Source organism: Anas acuta, chromosome 3 (genome assembly GCF_963932015.1).
Source record: "Anas acuta chromosome 3, bAnaAcu1.1, whole genome shotgun sequence".
In the NCBI taxonomy this organism is placed as follows: Eukaryota; Metazoa; Chordata; class Aves; order Anseriformes; family Anatidae; genus Anas; species Anas acuta.
The window spans coordinates 64,532,670-64,558,272 of NC_088981.1; the positions used below are offsets into that span (position 1 = coordinate 64,532,670).

Genomic DNA, 25,603 nt, shown 5'->3' on the forward strand with positions numbered 1-25,603 from the left:
TTGTAGCCCCTTTGGTATGTAAATTTTTTCTTATATTCCATTATGAAGATTTAAGTTGTGGTTCTCTGCATGTCAGGAAGGCTAAATCTTGTTTCAGTCTCTGCTAAGAGGTTATTCACAACTGATACAATTACCATAAATATAGTTTTCTGGTAACTATTTTACTGTTTTTAAAGACATAATTTCACACATTATTCAAATGTTAAGATACTCATTATGTTTTGACCTTTTCCTCCTTTGTCAGGTAGGACCTTAGTTTTGGCTTCAGGTTTATCAGTGTAATTCCTACTGAAGTTAACTGAAGAGGTACATGAGCACATATATTACAATTTATCATCCCAAAAAGGCAACATCACATATATGATAAGAGGTCAGTCTATAAACTTTTCACAGTTTTCTAACTTTAATATTTAAACTGTAACTGCAACTTGAAATTAGCATAATTTCAATCTTTCTTTCTTTCTTTCTTTCTTTCTTTCTTTCTTTCTTTCTTTCTTTCTTTCTTTCTTTCTTTCTTTCTTTCTTTCTTTCTTTCTTTCTTTCTTTCTTTCTTTCTTTTCCTTCCTCTCCTCTCCTCTCCTCTCCTCTCCTCTCCTCTCCTCTCCTCTCCTCTCCTCTCCTCTCCTCTCCTCTCCTCTCCTCTCCTCTCCTCTCCTCTCCTCTCCTCTCCTCTCCTCTCCTCTCCTCTCCTCTCCTCTCCTCTCCTCTCCTCTCCTCTCCTCTCCTCTCCTCTCCTCTCCTCTCCTCTCCATGGAAAACTTCAAATCTTCCTCTTCCTAGAGATTTTATTGTGTCATCATTCATGGACAGGAATAAAAAATGTGATCATTTCACAAGGAGATATCCAAATTTAGACTCACACCTTTAAACATTTAATGACTTATTATTATTATTATTATACATTAGAAATATAATGTATTTCTACTAATCACCACTAATCATAGCAAAACGTCCCTGATAGAGATTGAATGTGACTCCTGTTTCCATGACACACCTATGTGACTGGATGGCTGACTACATTGTGTCACCTGGAGGAGAACCACTATATACACTTCTAACACTTCTAATTTGTGTCAGAGCATGTAAAGTCAATGAAGATGTTATTTTGGTAGTAAGTAGTATATTTTGAAGATACAAAGATTTCTCCTGCCTCAGAAAGGAGTAGTTTGACAGAGCTCAAAAAATTTCCCTTCCCTTCCCTTCCCTTCCCTTCCCTTCCCTTCCCTTCCCTTCCCTTCCCTTCCCTTCCCTTCCCTTCCCTTCCCTTCCCTTCCCTTCCCTTCCCTTCCCTTCCCTTCCCTTCCCTTCCCTTCCCTTCCCTTCCCTTCCCTTCCCTTCCCTTCCCTTCCCTTCCCTTCCCTTCCCTTCCCTTCCCTTCCCTTCCCTTCCCTTCCCTTCCCTTCCCTTCCCTTCCCTTCCCTTCCCTTCCCTTCCCTTCCCTTCCCTTCCCTTCCCTTCCCTTCCCTTCCCTTCCCTTCCCTTCCCTTCCCTTCCCTTCCCTTCCCTCCCCTCCCCTCCCCTCCCCTCCCCTCCCCTCCCCTCCCCTCCCCTCCCCTCCCCTCCCCTCCCCTCCCCTCCCCTCCCTTCCCCTCCCCTCCCCTCCCCCTCTATCTCCCCCTCCCCCTCCCCACTAAGCACACACTTAAAAGTGAATTAAACGTGTACATGCATATATTAGTGTATGAGATAGGTAATATGCTACATTACCTGAATTACTGAAGTAAGGTGATTTCAAGCATGCAGGCAAAACAATGATGAGGGCTAGGTTTTTTCTTATAAACTCATTAGTACAGAGTTTCTTTTAAAATTTGTTTGCCATTGTTCCATTTGTCATCTAGTATAGGTTAACGCATTTAACACTGAAATGTATGCTAAAGGCGTTTTCACAAATGACCAAGGCAGTTTTACAACATGGTTTCTATCCAGTCTTCTTTATGTCATGCTAACCACTGGATAGCAGAAATAATGTTGAATCTGCAGAAGCTGCCAGAATTATAAAGTGGCATTGGATTGGATTGATTTTAATTATTTACTGTGGTCGTGCCTAGAGGTCAGGACTGTGTTGGACTTATGGACTTCATATAAAATCATATCAAATAATACAAAAAAAAGCAGACTCTTCATTTGAATCTTACAACAATTTTAACTTGTAAAGGTCCTTCGCTTTCCTTAGCACAGTAGAAAATCATTGTGGGTTTTTTTTCAGCGTAATAATTTTATTTAGTGTTTTATTAAAGCAAAAAATAAATTATATTACTCTCAAAAAGTGAAAACGTAAATTCTTGAGAGCTTCTCTACTGTAACAATCTAACAGAAATGCTGGAAATGCTGTTTAAGCATACAAGTCACATGTTATGTTCCTGCTTGCTGACTGGGTGCTTTTACATGAGTAATTCACACAAGAGGGAAAAAGATGGCCACTTTTTTGGAGACATCCACATCTAGTGGACTTCAGGACCAAAGAGCTTCCTTGTGGTTCCTCTGTCAAAGCCATTTGCAGTGGATTCTGAAATCCTGGAGGTGCCTCTCACATCTCCAGTGCTGAAATGAGGCAGCTGAGGCTACTACCCTGAGCAGGAGAGGAAGGAACTTTTTGGGTCTTGTACTGACAGTCACTATTCACCATCACTATGATCAGTCATGCTTTGAAAGAATGCAAAGAACCTTTGCACAAATTGGCCTTTAAATGTATGGTAATCTTGAATTAATTTTAATAGTGAGGTACCTGGAAATAAACATATATCTTTTCATGCTTAAGGCTCAAGTTTTCTTTCATAACATGTCCTTTCCTTAAATATTACAAATATTGTGGAAAATTTCAGTTAGCCTACGTCCATTTCTCTCTCTGTGGCCCTGAGTCACTCTAAGAGATGTTGAATGCAACATAATGGTTATTTACAAATGTCATTGGTTTGTAACCGTTATTATCTGCAGGCTCAGACACTTCCCTCTTTATTTTTTCATTCAGATGTTTACATTTTCTTGGCATTTTTCAAACATGAACACAATTTTAGCTTCCAGATGTTCCTTCTTCCCCTGAAAATTCCCAGGTAGACAGATAATATGAATAGCATCTTCTTCTAAAAACAGATGTTCATCGGTTGAATTGGAGCAATTCCAGTGTCAAACATATTCCACAGGAGGAGGCAGTTGTTTTCCATGGGAAATTATTTAACCAGAAACAAAAAACACTTCACAGTGCTATTAGGTGTCTGTTTTTTAGCCCAGAAATCTCATTTTTAGCCAGTTTCACCTTTCTCTGTCTTTCTGTGATTATGTGAATAAGCAGAAGTAAGACCTGTCCTCTTGTCCTGTAGGAGGTCTGCAAAAAGTTGTGAAGTCTGAACTCCTGACCATGTAGGTACACCACAGGACATAGCAAATAGCTATGATTAATATTATGTTCTTGTAATAAGAATAAGAAAGGGACAGTGAAATACAACTTGTATTAGTAAATCCTTAGAAAATTCCCTAGATCTGCTTTCTACCCTGCACTACTTATTTTCTCAGATACCTGAATAAACTGTGGCATTGTATAACATAGAGATTAATCATTAAACTAGAGGGGGAGGGGGAAAGGAAATAATAATAATAATAATAAAAATCATTTTGCATATCTATAGGTATCAAATATCAAGCTAGAAAAGCTAGAAAAAATGCATAATGTGTACTATAAAAATGTTTACAAAAGCCTGTGAGTTCCTACCTGTACATTGTGTTCCTCTTTCCCTTCTCAGTTCTCATCTTTTAACAAAAGCAACACTAAAGATATGTGCATTCTGGCTTATTTAAGTAAATATCAGTTAAGCATGAGACATAACATTAATGTATTTTTAAACAGAACATTTTGTGTATTCTTCAAATAGACAAGTGGGGGTGTTAAAATCTTCAGACTTAGTGTACTTCAAGAAGGATTACACCCTGTCTTAAAGTCAGTGATTTTGCTGAATCGTATTGTAAAGCCTACAGTAGCTTCAACATACTTTTGAAAGTATGTTTCATGATAATAGTTACCTTATTATTTTCCCCATTTAAACAACTTCTGTCTAGTTTCCTCACTAAAACAATTTGTCTAATTTCCTCACTAAACCAGCTTTTGTCAACTGTCCTTAAGCAATGTACAAATGAAAACAACCTTCTTACAGATCACTAATTCAACTTAGTGTCAATGAAAACTCAGCTAAAGAATTCATACTTTTACAGGATTCATGCTCTGCACTCAAACACACAATTCCAGCTTTTTTTTTTTTTTTCTACATTAGTTCTATTTTTATTCTACTTTTACTATTTACTTTAAACACTTTTACACTTGTGGAATCACTGATTATGTCAAGTTAATACCTTTGAAATCACTATTGTTGCTTTTGCTAACACAGTCCTTGTTATCTTTAAGGTTTTGTCTGTTGTGTGTTTTTTTTTTTCTTTTGTTTGTTTGTTTGTTTGTCTGTCTGTTTTTAAAATTATTTAATTTTGTCTAAATGAATAATCTGAATTCTTCAAAAGCTAGAAGCACTTACTTAGATCTTTCATTTAAGTTGCCTACATGAAGTTTGCTAAATCTGTGATTTTTGTTTTGGAAAATATTCCCTTGTTTTCAGCTACAGTCAGGACTTCATATCTAGTTTGCTTTCAATCTTTCTGTTCTTTTATGCCTTTCATTCTCTTAATTGAAAGAATCAAACTTTTGTGCTACTTTAAATGAAGAAATATTCCCTTTTATTCTTTTATTATTATCCTTTTATTCAGTGATTGGAGAGAATATTTCCAATAGTTTTGAATAAAACTGGAGCTACAGACATTAGTGTCTCACCAGCTGAAAAGGAAGAGCAAATGTTTTATGTGAAAGAGTATATATTTTTATTACTAGTCAGTAAGTTTCTGACTGATTTTTGGTTACAGAAATATATTTGTGTTTCCAGGTTTCTTACATGCTACAGCAATGAAGTGAGAAGATAAGAGAACCATAAATTATTGCATTCTTCACTGGCTCTATAACCAACATTTTATCCACACCTTTTTGGACATAGATATGAATAATATGAACTTCCCAGAATACAGAATAATGAATACAGTTTTCAGGGGATCTCTTGCACATATATAATCGTCTCTTGTGCTCTTTCTCCCTGCCCTTCCACATGTATTACACGAAATTTATTCTGTATAAAAGTTATCTTCCCCAACTTTCTATGATACAAATCTGTAAGTTCTTTAGCATTCTATCTCTTTTTATCCTATGCTTCTTTCTGCAGAAAAGTAGCACTTGTCTAAAAATGATACTACCTGCAGGACCTTGTGAATTGACGTGTCAGCTGGGACAGAACTATATTGTGCATAACACAAATCCTGACAATCTTTTTCCATAACAGGTAGATCTTATACTTTCCTTACACTTATAAACCCGATGAAGACATTTTCAGCACTTGATCTAAGGAATAAAGATATTAACAAGCTCAAGATGTTTAATGGTCTTCCATTAGTGTGCTAGGGAACAGCATCCACTGAGGACTGAAAACCAAAGACCTCTGTCAGGTTGTAGTCCACAAGGCCTGAGTATTTCTGGAAATGGAGGGGAGAGAAAAATCTATCCCACCCACCAAAGAAAATGCTCCAGCTCTACCCCACCAGATGACTCATGAATGTCTATTAAAAGATAATAATACCACTCCTGCCCTAATCACCAGAATGAGTGGGAGGTAACTGTTGATCTGGACTTGGAAACAGGCTCAGCTGTAAATAAGACATTGGTCTTATTAAAGTTTTATTTGCCTGCTTAGGTGGTGTGAACCTTTTGTTATAGTTCCCAACAGCGGAAGAACCTGAGAGCTTTTTTTAGTATTTCTCCACTGCTCTGGCAAAAGCAGTCTGCCTGTGTGGGTTCTGGGGAGTGCATAGTGGATATGCAGTGTGCAGTGTGTGGGTAGAGTTCTTTAGGAATTTCATCCTACACAATTTCTTTCACACTTCTGTGTGGCACCTGGCCTAAGGACTACTTTAATACACCAAGAAATGATAATTTACAGAATGTTCTGTATTCTTCCCTTTCTTCCTTGCTCTGTCAATTTAAGTTGTAAACAAAAGATGATGAAAACAGAGAAGCCTCATTTAACTCACTGCCACATTTGACATATATAACTCACTATATATATATATATATATATATATATAACTCACTATATATATATAACTTCTAACTGTATATATATAACTTATATATATGTAACATATATATATATAACTTACATATATATATAACTTAGTACAGATTTTTCTCTTTGTACTATTGTTTGTATTTTTATTTTCATTCTAGCCACAACAGGGTTAATTTATAGCAAGCATAGTAGAATGTCTTATGGCTTACTTCTATTCCAGTATTCTACAGTGTGAATATTGTTCATCACTGGTCATTCAATTATTTTATCTATACGTCTATTCTTGTATTCTACCATAGTACTTTAATAGCATTCTGAATGCATTGTACTTTGGGGAGGATGAACTGTGAAAGATTATCAGGTTTTTGACTATGAGAATATCATCAGTGTACAGTGTCAGGCTGAAATATTGACTATAATGTAAATGTTCATCTTCAATAAATGTGAAAGTATGCATTTTTTATTTATTAACACTTATCTAATTACAGCTGAAGCTGCACTCTGTTGATATAATAGAAAAGGAAATTAATAAAGAAAGGTTAGATGATGAATAGGCCTTTAACCAGAATATAACAGCCTGCAAAGTCTTGCAAAGATGTATACAGAATAACTGAGTAGTTCTCAAAAGATTTCTTAAAAATTTAGAAAGGTCTATCAACTTTTACATCTCTATCTCTTTTCATTATACAGGCAAAGATATGAGTTGAGGCTGCTGTATTAATATTAAAGAAACTTCAGAGAACTGTTTGAAAGTGTCTTGAAATAAGAAAGTAACAGTAGCTTTGATATTCTTAAAATCTGAGATTAAAAAAAAAAAAAGACTTTATATACATGTTGAATGTGTATAAAAGTCTTGAAAAGACAGGCAAAGAAAAACAATGGCACTCAGAGAAAGTCTGTGATATATTGTGCTTAAACTTTACACAATGGAGAGGTGCAATGAGCCAGAAGTTAGAAGAGATATAGGTTCAGTTCTGTCTCCTGCTAAACTTCCAGCATAGTGTTCACTTAATTTTTCCTTCAAATGAAAATAGTATGCCCTTACCTCACAGTGTGAGCTGAAGGGAAGATAAATGTTAGAAGACTAGTAACAAATAAAAAGACCCAGAACAGAATTGTGGATTTTGTATGTGATCTGGAACAATGTGAAAGTTTCATAAACAGGAAAACATTCTGCTTCCATGGGACAAATTTGAGCATTACCAGATTTGTGAATACAGCACAGGCAGTTTGGGAAGTAATGTCAGGCTGAGAAATTTCAGGTGCCATTTCTGTTTCACTGATATGGCCCATGGTTAATCAAGGAAGAAAATAGTGAAGGAAAGTGGGATGAAATTGAGACAAACATACATAAATATCATTTTCAGTCACCATAGTTGAACTCCAGGTATAGGTTTGCAAATTTGTCCATCTCTTTTCCTATTACCATGAGACTTAGGGAATGAAACACAAAAAAAAACAAACTAAGATTATTAAGCTAAGATTAACGCAAGATGCCAGGAGTTTGTAGAGGTCCTGCAAGTGTCTAATGTACGTACAAAGCACCAAAGATGGGAGGAAGCAGTTCCTGCTGTTGCCATGGGCTAGAAATATTAGATATCCAACTGTATGCATCTGTTATTATCGAGAAGGTAGGGAGGTGTTACAGCTTGTGTAACACAGCAGAATGGATTTGTGATGACTTCATGCAAGTTTACAACAAATGCTAAAGATTATTTGATCTAGAATCCATGAAAGGAAATAAGGAAACTATCATTCCAGCTTGGTCAAAAATTTTCCCTAGTGCATCTCTTTTTCTGTTCCATTTAGCAATAACAACATAGAGAAACCACTTTGAGATTTTTTATTTATTTACTGAATACAGTCTTTTAAGCTGCTTTGAGATGAGGTGTATGCTTTTTGGACTGATCATGACATTAAAAAAGAGGAAAGTTTTACCTCACCTCTAAGATACGTCACTGAGATTTGAGGACTGCTCTGCTGAAGCCTTCTTAGATTGTTAATCATTCTTCCATGACCAAATAAGGGGGAACTCAGTTTTGTCTCAGTGTCTAATGTTTTAGACACTGAGAGAGGCTATGATCTTGATCAAGATTCATATTCCAAAAATGTAAGTAAATGTATTCCCCATCTGTGAACAGGGCAGGGAGGTGCCCAGAAAAGGCATCTCAGAAGTGTTTCAAAGCTTTTCTTCCATCTCTGTGGTAGTTCCAATTAGACAAATGTGATGGACATTAATTAAAATTAAAGATCATTTTTCAACATTCTATGTTTTGCACAAGCATGTGTAATTTGAATTTGTTTTGCAAAATTTGGAATTTTATATTGGTAATGTAATTTTACGAATATTTCTCTCAGTAGATATTTTTATTTCATACATATTACAAACACACAGGCTTGTTATTAATGCATTCTCCCCATTTTGGGTTATATACTAAGGAGCATAAAGTAAGTAGGGAAAAGATATTTTAGATATACCTTATATAGAAAACTATTAAAAATAAATAATCTTCTGTTTTAGATATCTTTGAATTCAGAGAAGATTTTTATCTTGTCTGTCACCAAAGAAGTTAAAAGCACTTTTAACTTACTAGTAAATCTTTCATATGAGTCATTTTCAAGATAAAGATGTCCGTTCTCTGAGTCACTTAACAATTAAGCCATGGATCAAAACTCTTTTTTTTTTTTCCCCTTATCTAACAACTGAATCCTATACTTAGAACATCCTCGTCTTGTATTATAGCTTTTATATGGATAAATGTTTATATTTTCAATAAGGCAGGGAAAAAAACATTTTTACTTTTTATAATTCAGCAAGTTAATAATGGAGAAATAGATCACAACATTTGGAACATGTGTACAAGCATTGACAATTTTATGTTTTAAAATGTTTGGGTTTTTTATGTTGATTTAAAAGTAACGTCATTAATGCTTTATGTGGAAACCATTAAGGGAGAGTACTGTGACATATGTACTTAGAAAAAAAGCATTCATTTGGGATTTTGATTTACTCTGTCAGTTGGGAAAGGAAAAACTCTTGAGCTATATTCATCAGTTGATAATTCTGTCATTTGTCTTTCTGTAAATCAAAATGGTTGTATGATGTCATTGATATGTACCAGAAAAGACTAAGCAAAGAAAATGTCCTGTCCATGTTATAACACTAATGTCAGCCATAAATAAATAAATAAAACAAATTAATTAATTACTATCCTTGCACTTCTTGGTGTATTCCATGCATATTTCCATGGCTCTAACACAATTTACAATTACGTTTCAAGTCAGATGTAGAAATGAGAATTTAGGTTATAATTTGGGAATAAAATCAACAGCTTTTTTGATGCAACGCTACTTTTTATTTATTTATTTATTTTTCTCAAGAAAAAGTCATATCTGTCCCCAAGATGCTGAATTTATATTCCATATCTTCTTCAGACAGACTGCAGTGCAGAGGTATGGAAATATACCTGTGCCTGCCTCTTAATCCAGACTTGCCCATACATAAGAACAGAACAGTCTCACTGTTACTAAGAACAGTCTGACACATCTGGGACATACTGAACATTTCAAGTTTCATATTATATGTGACATGGCTATATCACTGTCTGGTGAGGAATATTTCTATGAATTATTATGGAGAATGACTATTTCTGGAGCTGAATAATGTAGCCAGGTAACCACTTCTTGGCATTTATCACTGGGATAAATTAGAAACCACTCAGACTCTCATATCTGTTTGGTCAGGCAAGGTCTTTATTATTTTATCTCATTTGCTTTGCAAAGATCTGAATAGGTTGTGATCTGAATAACTGAAAGATTTAAATTGTACTTCAATCTCTTGTTCCTCATAAAAGATAAAATCAGATGACAAAGGTTTGGGTCCTATTTTCCATGTCACAGAAGTTGGAGTCCCTAGAACTGTTTCAGGCTATTCATTGTGCCGTTGAGCAACCCTTCTGGGCTGAGTTCAGAATGTAGTTGTGTGAAAATTAGCAATATTAGAATATTAGGGTATAGTTACAGGACAGACTCTCTAATAGTTTCATTTGTTAATCTACTTGAGGATAAAAGTCAGGTGTCTCTAACAATTTCTAAAATCTGTTCACAACCTTGCTTAGCCGACAGATTTTGATATTTGGGCTGGCAGGGGGAAGGATATATGGAATGGATACGATTTCTGAAGAGATGTTGTTTTTTTTCCTCAAGTAATCTTCAAGGGATCCTAATTGGTTTTGCTTTTCCTTATTTTCAGTGTGTAGATGAGATGCCATAAAATATCTGCATAGTAAGAAAACAAGATACCTAAGATAATTCTACATCAGTACTATGCAGTGATCTTTTCTCATCAAACTTGAATTGTCAAGTGTTTCACATGTTCAAAAAATCTGGCCATGGTATAAACCAGAATAAAATAGATTAAGACAAGGCTAATTGACGGCAGCTGTCTCATGAATGACTATGAGTAGAGGAGGGTTATACAATAACTTTTTCCTACTTGGGCAAAGATTTTGCTACTTAAAATTTATCTGAATATTTCCAAAACCAAAGCCTATTTTTCTCCAGATTACTTAATACAAAACAAAATTGTGACTATTTGGCATTAGCTGCCTTTAAAATGACCTTTGTAAGGTAGTGTAAAGGTTTCCCAGCTGTTGAGAATCTCAGAACACATTCTAGATGGCAGATGTATCATGAATATACACCCTCAGTAAAGATCACTGTACTCACTGTGACAGCATATCCTCTGCGTCTCAACTGACCATAGAGGTTGCATTTATTACGAAACAAATATCAGAAATGAACAATAATATTCATTTAATCTATTAAGGTTAAACTTCAATTTAAGATTACCATTTTTGGAATCATTGTTGAAAAAATAAAATTATAAAACACACCATTAACTTTTGCCCAAACATGGAATTCTATTCTTAATTGTCAATTTAAGAGCCTTTTCTTGCTCTAAAACTGAAAGAATACTTTCCAAAAGATTCCTCCAGACCAAAAAAGGGGGAAAAAATCTTCAGAGGAGTTAATCTTGATCATGACTGCTGCTGATTCCTTGAATACTTTTCATATGGAAACACACACTAAATGCAAATAGGTATCAAAAAGCACTTTGGGGTGTATTTTGATAGGCTTGTGAGTTTCAAAGCCAGCTTCAGGAAACTTTGTTTTCCTTGTAATTTTAGTGACTATATAGTGGACTTGGCTATTTTATAAGTACAGAGATGGAGAATTGTCATATTTCTTAGAAAATAGCTCTCTGACAACAAGTAGGCCTTGGTTAAACATTTCCTGTTTAATATGAACTATAACTAACTACTGTTTACTATGTCTCTCATGAAATTGCTTGTACTATTTTGCAAGCCACCTTATAGTTTTCTTCAGTAGCTTTCTTTCATTTTTCTCTCTCCCAGAGAGAACAACCTGAAATACAGTTTTCTGGTAAATTGTCAATTACAGATGTGATGTATCAGTGACATAGACAAATGCCTTGCTACTAGCACTGATTCTGGTTTTTACTTTTTGTCAGATGTGGAATTTTGTCTCTGCATTTTTAAGCAAAACCTTCTATAAATTTGTATATATTTTATTACATATCTCTTAGTATAGAAATTTATGTATTCTTGTTGGCTAAAAATGCCTTTTTCTTCTCCATCTTGTAAGAGAGCTAGAATCAGGTCTCTTGAGTATAACATGCATAACTGTGTTCAAACTATATCTATGCAGTGTTCTCCATATTTGAGTGCTGTAATGATTGGATAGCTCCATATGAAAGGTTTGGCGAATGTACAATGTGAGACAGTGCTTGCACTATAGAATTTATAATTTAGTTCAGTTGGAAATGACTGTCAACTACGTAATCATTTCAGGGCTAACCAAAAATTAAAGCACTGAGGGCAGTATCCAAATGTCTCTTGAACACCGACAGGCATGGGGCATCAACCAAATCTCAAGGAAGCCTGTTCAAGTATTTGACCACCCTCATATTACTGACTTTTTCCCTAATGCCCAGTCTGACCCTCCCCTGTTGCAGCTTTGTGCCGTTCCCTCATGTCCTGCCATCAGTGACCAGGGAGCAGAGGTTGGCACCTCCATCCCCACTTCCCCTGCTCAGGAAGTTGCAGAGACCAAAGAGGTCACCTCTCAGCCTCCTCCAGAGCAGACAACCCAAGTGCCTTCAGCCCCTCCTCATGGGACATGCTTTCCAGCCCTATTACCAGCTTTGTTGCCCTCCTCTGGATGCTTTCAAGGACCATCACATCCTTTTTGTATTGCGGAACCCAGAACTACATGCAATACTTAAGGTTGAACCCTATATATAGGAAGAAAATCACTCCTACCTATAAGTTGTGGAGAATATGTTGAATTATTGCTAGAATTATTTTCATCTTCAGAAGCTGTAGATACCGATCTGTTAAGATATATAGAGTCAGTTCTAACTCCAGTGTCAGGCTAGCTTAGAATAAAAGAAATCAAGCAAATCATTTTACTAATCATTCTTAGACACACATATTTGAGAGATAATGGTAGTTTCACCAGGGGAAATACAGATCTGGAATTTTTTTTACAGAGTTCCTTTATATCAGTATAGTTGCTAGGAGTGAAGACAAAGGTATTTGTAAGCTTCTATTTATCCTAGTGACTTTAAATATTTATTATGACCATCATTATTTTACAGATGGGAACAGTTTTTTTGTGGGTGTTGTTTTTTGTTGTTTGTTTTTTTTGTTTTTCCATAAAAAATAAATGTTTTTCTCTAGTCCCTTATGAAGGCTTCAGGGCTGTATAGAGTTGAGTTTCCAAAAACAAATAACAAAGGAAATGCATGCAGCGCTCTGGCTTCAGAAGGTTTCATGCTATTTAAAGATAAATGGCAACCATTTTCCTTCAACCTTCATTTTGACATTTTAAAAGATAAGATGTACCTCTCAGCTTATATCAACTCACGAGTATGTCTGAATATCCCTTTGGCATCTCTTTCAGAAATGTCAGATGCCTAAGATGAACAGGAAGGTAAAAATTATTTTCACAGTTTTACAGCAACAATTTGTTTCCAAAGAAGGGAAGGTGTTACTACAGATCAATAAAATAATAATTATTATTATTATAATAAAAATCAGACATGGATAGGTGCTGATAGCTTAGCATCACATGCTCACAATTCAGTTACACTCTTGTCTTATCTGCATAATGAAAAGGTGAAAATGAAACATTATTTTTGAACAAATCTCTGCATTTCTAAAAGCAAATGTAAAAGACAGGTCAAACTGACAAGACATTTCAAATAGATGTAAATGTCCAACTCACCAATCATGGTCTTCTGCCTTTTGGAAGGGGAGCAGCTTGATGTCCTTTTGCCATCGATGGCTGCTGTTTTAACGTGCAGTAAATGGAGCTTTTCTTTTTTGGTATGATCAACTGTACTTCCTGCAGTCTTGATTTTATAGGAGTAATTTATTCTGTGTTGATTATTGTTAACCCCAGTGGTCTCCTACATTCTCAAGAAATCACTACACAAACTGATATATCTGTAAGTAAAACAATTTGTAAAATTTCCCAATAAAACCTGATGTATTTTAAATGTGGACCTTAGGGCTTTCCTTCCTTTCCTTTTCTTTCTAAAGTCATTTCAGGTGTGAATTGTTGTAGAGAGGCTCACATTAGACAGTCATATAAGACTTTCTGCAGGCTCAGAAACAGAGAAGTTTAACTGCTAACTAACTGCTAATCCCTTCTGTGTTTTTTATACCTGAATAATAACCAGAATAATATAAAAGCTCTTTGAAATACAGAGGAAAAAAATACATACAGATAGAAGGTTAGGTCATATCAGCATAATGTTCTTTATAAGCAATTTCAGAATGAAGTGAAAATATTTTTTACAGTTCATTGAAAAGATATATGAAATAAAATTTCCTCCACTTAATTTGAAGTATCAACCAGTGCTCTGCTGTACTATGAAATTTATACATGCAAAGAAAGATGAAATTTTGGATCCAAAATCACTGAAGTTCACTTTTTCAAGTGATTTAGGAGTTGTTTCATATGTATTTTCCATGGGATGTGAGCTCCTAAATCCTGTAAAGATATCTGCTGATCCAGCTGGGCTCTCTGAAGACAAAGGTCATAATTACATCAGCTAGATGATCAGAGTTAACTTACTTTACTGTTGACTGTATTTTAAAGTACAATATAGTGGGGGCTGATTATCACTGGTTTCCACTTCCTCTCCCTGGACCTCTCAAATTGTTTCAAGAAGTCTGCACAAATAGGTAAAATTCCTCTTCTCCATGTCTAATTTGTACTGTACATACTGTGCTTCATACCTCAGCCTATTCCAGAAAAAGCAACAGCTAATATTATTATTGCTTCAATGAGATTCAATGGTCCATCCCATAAAATAAAGATACCACCTATCACAGCTGTTCATAAACATCGCCTTTTGGGAAGTTATGAGGGGTGCTCTTTGGTAAGAATGGATCTTCCCTTCAGAGTCAATGTATGGGGCAAAAAGCCCTTTTCTCAGTTACATATTATTCCTTACCACAGTTTTCTGAAGATTTTTTTTTCCTGCTACACTTGTAGGAAGTTGCATTTTCTGACTGTAGAAGATTTCCCTACTGTCCCATTCCATACTCTTTTTTCCCAGTCAAAAACTACTACTTTGATTTCTCCCCCTGGTGTGGAGGGCTCTTGCAGAGGTGATGCCCAGGCTGCCCTCCTTGCTTACAGCAATGGTCTTTATAAAAGAGTGTGTTTGTTTTTGATTTGTTTTGTTTTGCTTTGGTTTGTTTCTTCGGTTGTTTGTTTGTTGTTGTTTGTTTATTTTTTTTTTTTTTTTTTTTTTTTTTTACCATGCCTTTGCCCAGTCTCTGTCATAATGTGGCCATTTGCCATTGGAAAGGTATCTTCTGTTCATACAGTTACAGAGGTTTTGTCTATTACTAGTTAAACAATTAGTTTATTCAGAGAATCTTTGTTTTTGCTTTTGTTTTTGCTTTTTCCATATAGGATGTGGTAGTGTACTGTATCCTAAGAAAGAGTCATTAATACAATACCAATATATATATCACAACTTAGAATATAAATTAATAACCTCTAATTTTCACCTGAGATTATTTATAATCAATGTTATTAATAGTTGCATTATTTACTTATACTGTACAAAGCACACATTTTCTTTGAACTAGATAATGAAATTACTTGATAGGATGTGTCTTTTATTCTACAAACTTCTTATTGAAATTGGTGTGATCAAAATATTTGTGTTCATAATTTCTTGGAGAATGAATGGAAAAGATTAACTGAATTTACTTTAGATTATCAGATGCTCTCTATTGATCAAAAATAAAACCAACAGATATAACAACAGAAAAGGAAATTAAAAGAGTACACAGCGTCATATGTAATTATAAGTATTTTTTTCTGAATTCAGTTGTGCAGTTAATTTTCATGCTCCATCCTCTTTCTACTCCATAATCTAAATAATAGATCCATAATCTATTTCTTTCATCATGTAGAATTGGTTACTGCATAATCTCCAACCCTATTTTCCACATTTCATCAAAGAATATTATTTTTATAATTATCGGTCACCAATAAATCTGCAAATGCTCCCTCACAGGCAGTCCAGTTACAGCTTTCTAAGCCTTGTAGTGGCTGGAAAGACACTAACTTTTATGTTTGAATAGTTTTCCAGAGGTTTTGTTGTGATACTTCTGTATGTTGCTTCCTTACAGTTATTCCAGCTGTATTCTTTCATTCACACATTAGGACATAATAAGGAACAGAAAAAAAAAGGTATAACTGAAAGTCAGATTCTCAAGAGATTTATGCTGCAGCTCTTTCTATATATATTTTTTCCTACATTTGTCACATTTCTGCTCATTGGCTTGCAAAAGCTCCTTCACATTCAGAAGACCTACACTAGGTGTCTGCCACCTATCTCTGGGTCAAACTGTAGCTGTCTGCCCTACTCACAAAGCCTGTTGCCAATAATGATTAGAGAGGAGCTTTCAAAGACAAACTAAATGTGCCTGTTTAAGATCTTTCTCTGTTTCCATTGACCTATCAGTGGTAAGAAGAGTCTTGCCCTCATATTATCATGTTCATCCAATAGGGAACATGATACATATTAGTGGATATAAGCACGTCTCCAAACAATTGTCCATTGAAGGATACCAGGACTGCAGATACAACACAATAAGTGGTCTTAAATCCATTGTAATCACCTGCTTTACCAGCGAAGGTATTAGATAATTGGAGGCTGACAAAATGTTGCATATGGAGGAAAGCAAAATCACAGAATCATTCAGGCTGGAAAAGACTACCAAGATCACCCAGTCCAACTTTTAACCTAGTACTAAAGTCTAACACTAAACCATCCTATGTTCTGCGTCTACACATTTATTGAATACCTCCAGGGATGATGATTCAACCAGTTCCTTTGGCACCTTATTCCAGTGCCACACAACCCTTTCAGTAAAGAAATTTATCCAGGTGCTCTCACTTCCTGCCTTTCTGTTTCCTGTGCACCACCATTGCAGGTAATGATGAGCCTGGCCACTAGCAAGATGAAGCTCTGGAAGCCAACCTTGCCATTGTGGCACTAGTCCAGGTCCTTCATGATCTTGTCCAGCACCAGAACTCCTTCTCTCTCAACACCCACAGGTCCTCCTTGCTCAGGTGCTTCTTGCCTCCTGCATAATTGTGGAAGGTGAAATCAGGGTCTCCATGGTGTGCTCCATTATGGCTGCTTGGGGAGGGGACGGCATGGAACAGGGCAGTGGCAGTATGGAGCAGGACAGTGGGGCAGTGCTTTGCCCAGCTGGTCTCCTCTTGCTCTTTCTTGTAGCTGTTCTGCACTGTTACTCATCATGCAGTATCTGCATCTTTTGGCCTCTGGTGATAGTGTTGTAGATTTCTGTGCAAATAATGAGGTGAAGGCTCTCTGTTGAGATGTTTATGATTGGTTCTGAGGGTCTCTCTTCCTTCTGCTCAGCATTTTGTTCCCAAATGAATGTATAAAGGAGGCAAAAGGTATGAGTCCAATGTAGAGTTTCCAGCTCTTCGTGCTGGCAAAGTGACTATATACGTATGATGGGGCAAAAGATTTCTAGGCAAAAGTTATCAGACTGCTTCAGGGAATAATATTGTTACTTTTTTTTTTTTTTTTGGTTGGTTCTTTTTTTGTGGTGAAAAGCATTTTCCCTGCAAAGATTGGTTACTGTGAGAGCTGCAGAGGTCTGTGGACTCAGTAAAGGTATTATGCTGGGCCTGAAAAATGAAGAAGATTATTGTATATCCATTGCACAGTCCTTCACTGAAGAGTCCTAATTCCTTGTCCTCTTGTCCCAGCAGCACCTCCCTTTCCATAGACTGAGATACAAGAGTGGTGAATTGATAAGGTCATCAGGTTAAAGCCCAAGGCTCAAGATGGTGCTTAACATACAGTGTCGATTTATACAGTCATTCTTTCTCGACTATGCTCTTTTAATTAGTATTTAAATATTCCCAGTAAAGTGGAATAGGTCAAACAGGAGCCATCAATGACCTGAATCCAGAATACTCTATAGCCTATTTATTAGAGTGTTAATCTGGGAAGTAGAACAGACCAGTCAAAATCTACCATTTCTCTCATTTAGAGCAGCTTGCACTGGGGTTTCTCTCATCCCATCTGAATTGTCCCATCAACAAAAGTATTATTTAAAAGGGAATAATCTCTTTTTTCCTAGTAGCTTGACTAGTCCTCTGCTTCTAATACACCCATCCTTAAAACAACATTTCACATTAAGTATTTTGACTTTTTTTTTTTTAATCTGTTGTTGGCAGGATAAAGGCTGTAGTGCATAAAACAACTAGGAAATAACTTAAATACAGAACATAACTATTTTACGTTTGAATGAGTCTATATAGAATAGGGGTGTTTTTTTGTTGGTGGTGCTTTTTGTTGTTTTGTTTGTTTTCTTTTTTTCTTTTTCTGCTGGGATAGTGGGAAGTCTAGCTATTGAATTGTAAAATCAAGTGCCCATCCTTAACCATGTACTTCTATGCCTATTATACCTTAAGGAGACATCAGTGCACTGATACAAAGGGTATTTTATTTAAGCTGACAGAACTACAAGCTTACTCCAGACTTTGAAAGTTTCACAGTATTCTCCTCAACATTTTCACCAGTTTTCAAAGTTTATTTATACCTATAAAATCTTACGGGGTTTCAGATTGTATCCTAATTGACAACTCTGAAACCAGAGTGATAGTAAGAATGTCTGAATTTTAACTGTTTGGAATTTAGCAAATTAATCCATTGATGTTGATAAAGGTGATCTGTTGATAAAATCTTATATGTTGATAAAGGTGACATTTGTGACCTGATGGGGTAGTTTTATGTACATGAGAAATTGTGATGTGGAGTCAGAGGTATATATCCCTAGAGTAATTTTTTATTGAAATTTATATATAACTTTTTAAAGTTCCTAACATCATTGAAAATCAATAGCAATCACAACCCAAAGTGCTCATGAATCTCCTGATCCACTGCAACATTCATTCACCTAAGTATACTAAATTGACTTGGATTCTGGTTGGCTGTAATGCAGACAGTTAAATCTGTCTTGGGAGAGAAAATATGTGTTAAATGGGTGGGAAAGATATCTGGAATCTTAACCTGTTGCTGAATGACCACTCTCAAGTGATAGGCTCCATCATGTGATTTCAAAACAGCCAAGGCAGCAAATACACTCATCTTTCTCTTTCCCTCGATGGTTTTTGCTTGATTTGCAGGCAGATTTGGTATGATTAGCGTTTCACTCTCACTTTAATGACCATAACTGATTTTCTTGTATAGTACACTGTGTTTTCAAGGGAAAATCTGACCCGGCTACACTAACAGCCAAGAATGTGCAAAAGATAACCTTCCATTGTACTTCAGCTTTGTCTCTGCAGCATTGCTTGGATTGAAAAAATGTAAGAAACATTTTTCTTCACCAGGGAAACCATACAGGACCCTTAATTTGAAAAGATAGGTACTAAATAAGAAGGAACTATTTTTACATTGCAACAGTCCTAGGAATATGATCCTTTCAATGGTAAATATCTGTATATATACATGTATATGTCTATATGCACACAGATAGTTTTAATTGCTTTTATGATAACTTGCAAATATCTGTCATTGTATGTCATTTCAGATATGCTGTGATACTAATCAGATTTGTCAAGATGAGACAGTACCTTTCTATTCCCTCTCATACATTATGAACCTTGACTGATATCCCCAAGGGAAAAAAAGCATGATGTGTCATTTATGACCTGCTGTATGCACAAATTACTTACATTTTGTATGCAGTAGGATAACAAAATGCTATTGATTTGGAATTAGACTTTTGTAAGCTGAACTTTATTTCTAGCTGTCACTTGGCATATTTTCTCTCCTGCTGTGAAATATTTGATCCAAAATTTATATTTGGAGAAATGGAAGCAGTGATAATTTTAAACTATATTAAAAAAAAAAATGTACAAATTGTATCCCAGTAGATATTATTTACAAGCAGAATAAATATTCTATAAATAAGATTAGATTTAGGGAATCTTGTTCTGCTTATACAACATTGCTGTTTAGCAGAGCAGCTTTCCAAGGCTTGAAGCAAGGCGCTGATTAGTGTCAAGATGCTTGAGCAGAAGCAGGTTTAAAAGATAGAAATAAAGGAAATAAAAAAAAAATGCAAAGTACTACATAAAAAAAAAAAAAACATATTTTTATACATAAAAATATATATTTTATATAAAAATATAAAAAATATTTATAAATTTTATATAGAGAGAATATATAAGAATAAATTTGTCCTTTATTTCTTCAAAAATATCAATATAATGATTCTCAAGTAGAGGCTATATACATTTTGTGATGGCAACCATCTGAAAGTCTTTAGCTTTATACCTTAGCTCTAGTGGTAGTTTCTAAGTGACTATTTGACATTTCTATGTGAAAGGCTAAGTTTATTTATCTTTCTATAGTCCAGCTCTGTCACTTTCCTTACCTTCATCATCCTAGAAAATTATCAGTTTTACAGGTTGTATCAATTGTGACCAGAGATATGTGATGTCAAGGTGAGAAGCAAAGTTATGAGAAAACCAGGCGTCACCTGATTCCTTGAAAGTTTAGATCTTTGCGTGTGCAAGTGTCCCTGAAATCACTGATACTCATTAATGAGAGTTAGTAACAAATTAACTCAACTAGACCAGGAATATATGTAGCATACCTTTGAATATTTTAACAGTAGGTTACAAGCAGATTTGTAACCTAATCTTGTGGAGATTTCATGCTCTTTGACTTATGTTATCTGTGGAGTTATGAATATTTTTTACTATTGTTGTTGCATGTTCTGGAAAAGAAGTACCAACCAAGATTTTTTAGCATACCATTATCTTTTATGAGGAGCTGTGATATGAAAACATTTCAAATGTTGGCAGGTTTCAGTAACCATGATTATGTTTTGTGTGCAGAAATTACTTTTCTTAATATCTCAAGAAGTATATTAAGTCACTGCTGTTAACCGTCCTTTAAACAGTTAATGTGTATCATCAGTTTACTTAGCTAATGTTAGTTCTCCCCCTCCTACCACCTTTCTAGGTCCAAACCTATGCTTTCTGGAATTAAGTCTTCTTTGGCTTTGTAACTGTTGCTTCTATGGAGATTATTTAATTAAGTGAAAAATGTTATGCAGAAAGATATTTAAAATCAGCTATAAGCCTCTTCACAAAGCATAATGATACTTAAATATACTTGTACAAAATCACAATACAAATCACCTGTGTTTCTGTTGGATGAAATTGGGTATAAACATTCTCATTGCCATCCATACATGTCCTTGACAGCAGAATTCCAGCCAAACCTTGGGTTGCTTAAATACATTAACTCCATTACATTCCATGAAAGTACACTTAATCACATCACCTAAGAATCTGGCCTACAGCCCATAACAAGGCAATCCTTTGGAGAGTAATGATATTTTATACTTTCATCAATCACTCTCCTAGGTATGTTGTTATTTGTGGCAGACTAAAAAATGTCTCATAATAATCAGAAAGGCTAGTCATGGCTATTCCACAGAATTTGCTCCCAAATTAGCTTTACTAATTGTGGCCCTGCTATAGGAAAATTTCCTTCCAGAAAGCATGAGTCTCTCTTTAATAATGCAATATTTACATTTATTTTAAATGTTCTGAGTATGGATGAATTTCAATGTATCAGTCATACTCTTGATTTTTGGGCTCCAAATGTTACATTTTATTTCTTCTGATTTCACTGTTTGCCTAGGACGTATGTCTATGACCACAACAATAATAGATGGTAAGAACGGATCTGTTCCCTCATCATCCATGAAAGTGGGCAAGAAATCGGTTACAGAAGACCTAGTGACAACATTCAGCTCACCAGCAGCATGGCTTCTTGTTGTCGCTCTGATTGTTACCTGGTCAGCAGTAGCTATTGTAATGTTTGACTTGGTGGATTACAAAGCCTTTGCAGGTAAAACTCAATATATTCTGTTTGACATCTTGTATATTACAATTTAAAAATTTATTAAGGAGTGTGTATTATATAAATATGCATTTCTCTTGCCTTCTTGGAGTCAGCACAGTGTTTCTGCTGAGTTTACCAAGAGAGGAGATATTGTGAGAAATGTCAGAACATATTAGTTTATACTTCATACATCTTTATAATTTAAATCTCTCCATTTTGCAGCCCTTCCTTATCCTGGAAAATGCATATGTCAACAACAATATGATATGTTTATGAGCATGCATGGTCAGATAGATTTCTGTTTTGCAATTTCTATATAAAACTATTTCAAAACTAATAACATGAATTACTAATTTACATTTTCTGATATATATTTTAAGATCTCTCATAGTTTCCTTGAGCATCCTGATACCTGCTTACACCATTCAATCACAAACCATATGCAAAAGATCATTTATAAACATGTTAACCCTAAATTCATCTTCAAAAAACAAAAGTACCAAGGACTAGATCCTTAACATTAGCTAAGTCACATCCATATCTTCAGTAAGGTAATAATTCAGTCCAGTTTAAACTGATCAAACTCAATATGCAAGCTCAAGTGTTGGTGTATATATTATTTTTTGAGGGCAAGGCATACGTGTGTGGTACAAGGACTGTGATTCCAGTTGAGAAGGGGGAAGAAAAGAATGGTGAATAAAAGTAATCTCATCACTAGTTGATTTTTATTCCTTATAGCTGGCAATAATATATAATAGAAAACAAACTAACTACCTGTGTTTTTAAAGGGGGAGTAGTGTTCAGTAAGCCACTTTGGAAACAAAACTTTAGTGAGGTAAGTGTGCTGAACCAACTGGGAAATGTGTAAGCAAAACAGGAAATAAATGATTAGGGTCCTTTTCTTTCTTAAAGAACAGACTAAAAGTTATCCCATCTGTCACTATAATTAACTAGGAATTGAAATTCATACCTCCGACTTTTAATTCAAAACAAATATTGATGTTTTAAAGTTAATTTCCTGGAATTTACTGATAAATCCATAGATTTTTGTCCTGCTATATATCAATATTGACCTCAAGATTTACTGAAAAAGCTTTTGATGCAGAAAGCTTAAAAGAAGCCTACCAATCTTGGATTAATAGATGACACAGAAGATTGAAAAATGGACAAAATATATGGAAAACCTCTTTTATTTATTTATTTATTTATTTACTTATTGTACTTCTCATCTGCCTTTGTTTTCAGAAGGAAGTCACTTGAATCCCAGCAAAACAGAGACCTCCTCTTGAGCCACCTTTCCAAAACAGGCATCAGATTTTAATATGGGCACCATACATAACGCAACAAAGTAGATGTAAACCAAGAGAAAGAAGCCACCATATTCTGTTCATAACTTTCCATATTAACTTTCCATATTAACTTTCCATATTAACTAACAATCAATCAGTCAATCAATCATATTGTCAATATGTTTTTTTTCAGTAAGCTGTCAGGAACCAGGGTATAATTCAGACAAAACTCCTAAACTAAGTAATTCCTAGATTGTCTGTCAGCTCATGCATGCTCTGTATACTACTCAGGGTAATATTAAGCAATGAGAATCTGTATTCTTATTGAAAACTGAAGGAAACTTTCTAAGCAGATGGAAATCTGATTCATGTTGTATTGGTTAAATGCACTTAAGTCCCAAAGGTGTTGATGGAAACTGACATTTTCAGACCAGGCTATAGACATAAAATAAGGTAGAATTTAATCTGCAGAGAGAGTTCATATTTTGTGGAGATACCTGAAAGATGATACTTTAGTATTTTCATGGGCTCATTTCTTTTTCTTCCCAAAGATATTTCTGTTCCTAAGTGATTAATTAAGCCAGCATTTAAATCAGCTCTTAGTGGTGAAATGTTAAGAGAAGGAACTATTGTGATACTTCCTACCTAGATTTATTAGACTGCTTTCAGTTTTTACAGCAATATAAGAGTGGCTACATACATGTAACTCTTATCATGGCCCCTGGAATTCGGTTTCTGACTTCCTACTCAGTCCAGTTTTTCCAGGTGAAACCTACTGATTCATAAAAAAACTCTATGGGAATAGCTGAACATCTCACATAGGAGCACCTGGCTGGGATTATTGATATTAAAATGATTTTCACTCATTGACAGTTTGGTCTTTGCCTCCAGTGAAGCTATACTGTACAGAGGAGAATTTGGAGCATATTTTAAAGTGACTTCTTAAATCTAAAACCCAGTGGTAGATTTTCTCAGGTTTGACAGTGTTCCTTGAACAACCTACAAAAAAAAAAAAAAAAAAAAAAAGAGTATAGTTTTTTTTCAAGACTCTCTTTACTTTATTTCTTTACTTGATGTTCCATGAAGTTCAACTTTAGAAATTATACATAGTATATGAATGAGGAAAGCTAAGAGATGAGAACTTGGTTAGTCTAAAGAAGAAACTGAGAAGTATCCTAAGAACAGCCTGAAGATTTTCAAAAGGTAGTTACAAAGATGGCAGGTGACAAAAAGTTATGAAGGTTATTTTCTTGTAGCATCAGGTGATATATCAAGGGCCAATGGCTTGAAATTACACCCTGGGAGTTTTTGTTGAACACCAGGGAAAAAAATGTCTTTGCTGGGAGGGTGGTGCAACACTGAAACAGGTTGCTCAGAGAGACTTGACTAGATGGTCATGGCCATGGCTGGATCCAGAGTTGACAACAGTCCCTTGCTGAGAGTGACTGCACCAGAGGAGCTTCAGAGGTGCCTCTGATCAACATTTATGTCATTGCATGTTTTGCATATTTTTGTAAAAACCTCTGTTAGAATTGAATAAGATATTTATTTAGAAGGCACCTAGCCAGAGATTTGTGGACACACAAAGATGGAGCAGATTCTTCTATCCTCACAAATGGGAGTGAATCTGTCGAGCTTTGTAGTCAAGATTTCACTCACTCATTAATATAATTAATCTTGTGGATTTTAGCATATATGTTTCACAGTAATTTGTAGCAGGATGACTTAAAAGTATACTGTGCACATCTGCAGAGCCAACTCTTTGCCAGGTTTGGAAGAAACAAGGACCTAAGCTAGGAGAGCTGTGGGAGGGCTGGGTAAATTGTCACACACTTACACACTGGGGCTGGCTCTAACCTACTGACTCCCACTGGAGACTGTTGTTATGTTTCTGTTCCAGAAATGCCATCTCTCTAGTAAAGTCACTAGTAATGACTACACTGCATAAGATCTGACTGTAGCAGAAAACAGTAGTGGGTAAACATAATAAAACAGGCTAGAAACCATGTGGCTGAGGCATATACATAGAATTGTTCCTCCTGATTCTCCTACAGAACTGCTAGCCTCTGGCAGATAAAGGATCTGTAACCGACTAAATTATGATTTTACCCAGATATACCCTGAGATTCCACATTGTTATTTGTGGAGCTAAGTAAAATCACACGAAATTGACCTCAGCAAAGAAGGATGTATTTTAAATTTTAACTCAAGCATTGTTTTCTTATTTGAATAATTAACATTTTTGCTCTCATTATTTCAATAGAAAATAGTTCCAAAATACATATAGTATTAGCATATGTATTGTAGCTGTTATGTGCCCTTTTCATTTATCAGCATAAGCTTCATATTGACTCTATGATTAGAGAGTGCCAATACAGAGATTTTGCTCTGATTTCATATTCCTTTAAAAGTAAACTATTGAGTTTTGGAATTTTGACAATTTAAACAAAATTAGTTTTGTCCTCCATGTAACTAAATAAAAATTACTTGCTTGCTTTCATTCTAAAATTCTAAATAAGATGTGGTAAATCACTTTTAGGGAGGCCCTCTCTATTCACGGTCTGAAAAGGAGTCTTTAGAAGTGAGGAAGAGTAACACATCTTCTAGATGAACTTAGGTGACATGAAACTCCTCTTACA

The 25,603-nt window shown here is 35.2% G+C and overlaps 1 protein-coding gene and 1 pseudogene across 24 annotated transcripts in view; one reads left to right on the forward strand and one right to left on the reverse strand.

Moving 5' to 3' along the window:
* The window catches only part of TRDN (triadin), a 238,733-nt gene that overhangs the window by 14,901 nt on the left and 198,229 nt on the right, over positions 1–25,603 (forward strand). For 21 of the 24 annotated variants that reach the window (XM_068677544.1, XM_068677554.1, XM_068677541.1 and 18 more), the window contains exon 2: positions 21,472–21,681. The exons of the other annotated variants lie outside the window; for them this stretch is intronic. In XM_068677544.1, coding sequence (XP_068533645.1) covers positions 21,477–21,681 — 205 coding nt within the window. In that variant the 5' untranslated portion in view covers positions 21,472–21,476. The remainder of the gene's footprint in view (positions 1–21,471; positions 21,682–25,603) is intronic. 24 annotated transcript variants of the gene reach the window in all.
* On the reverse strand, positions 15,998–17,093 carry LOC137853027 (protein S100-A10 pseudogene; annotated as a pseudogene).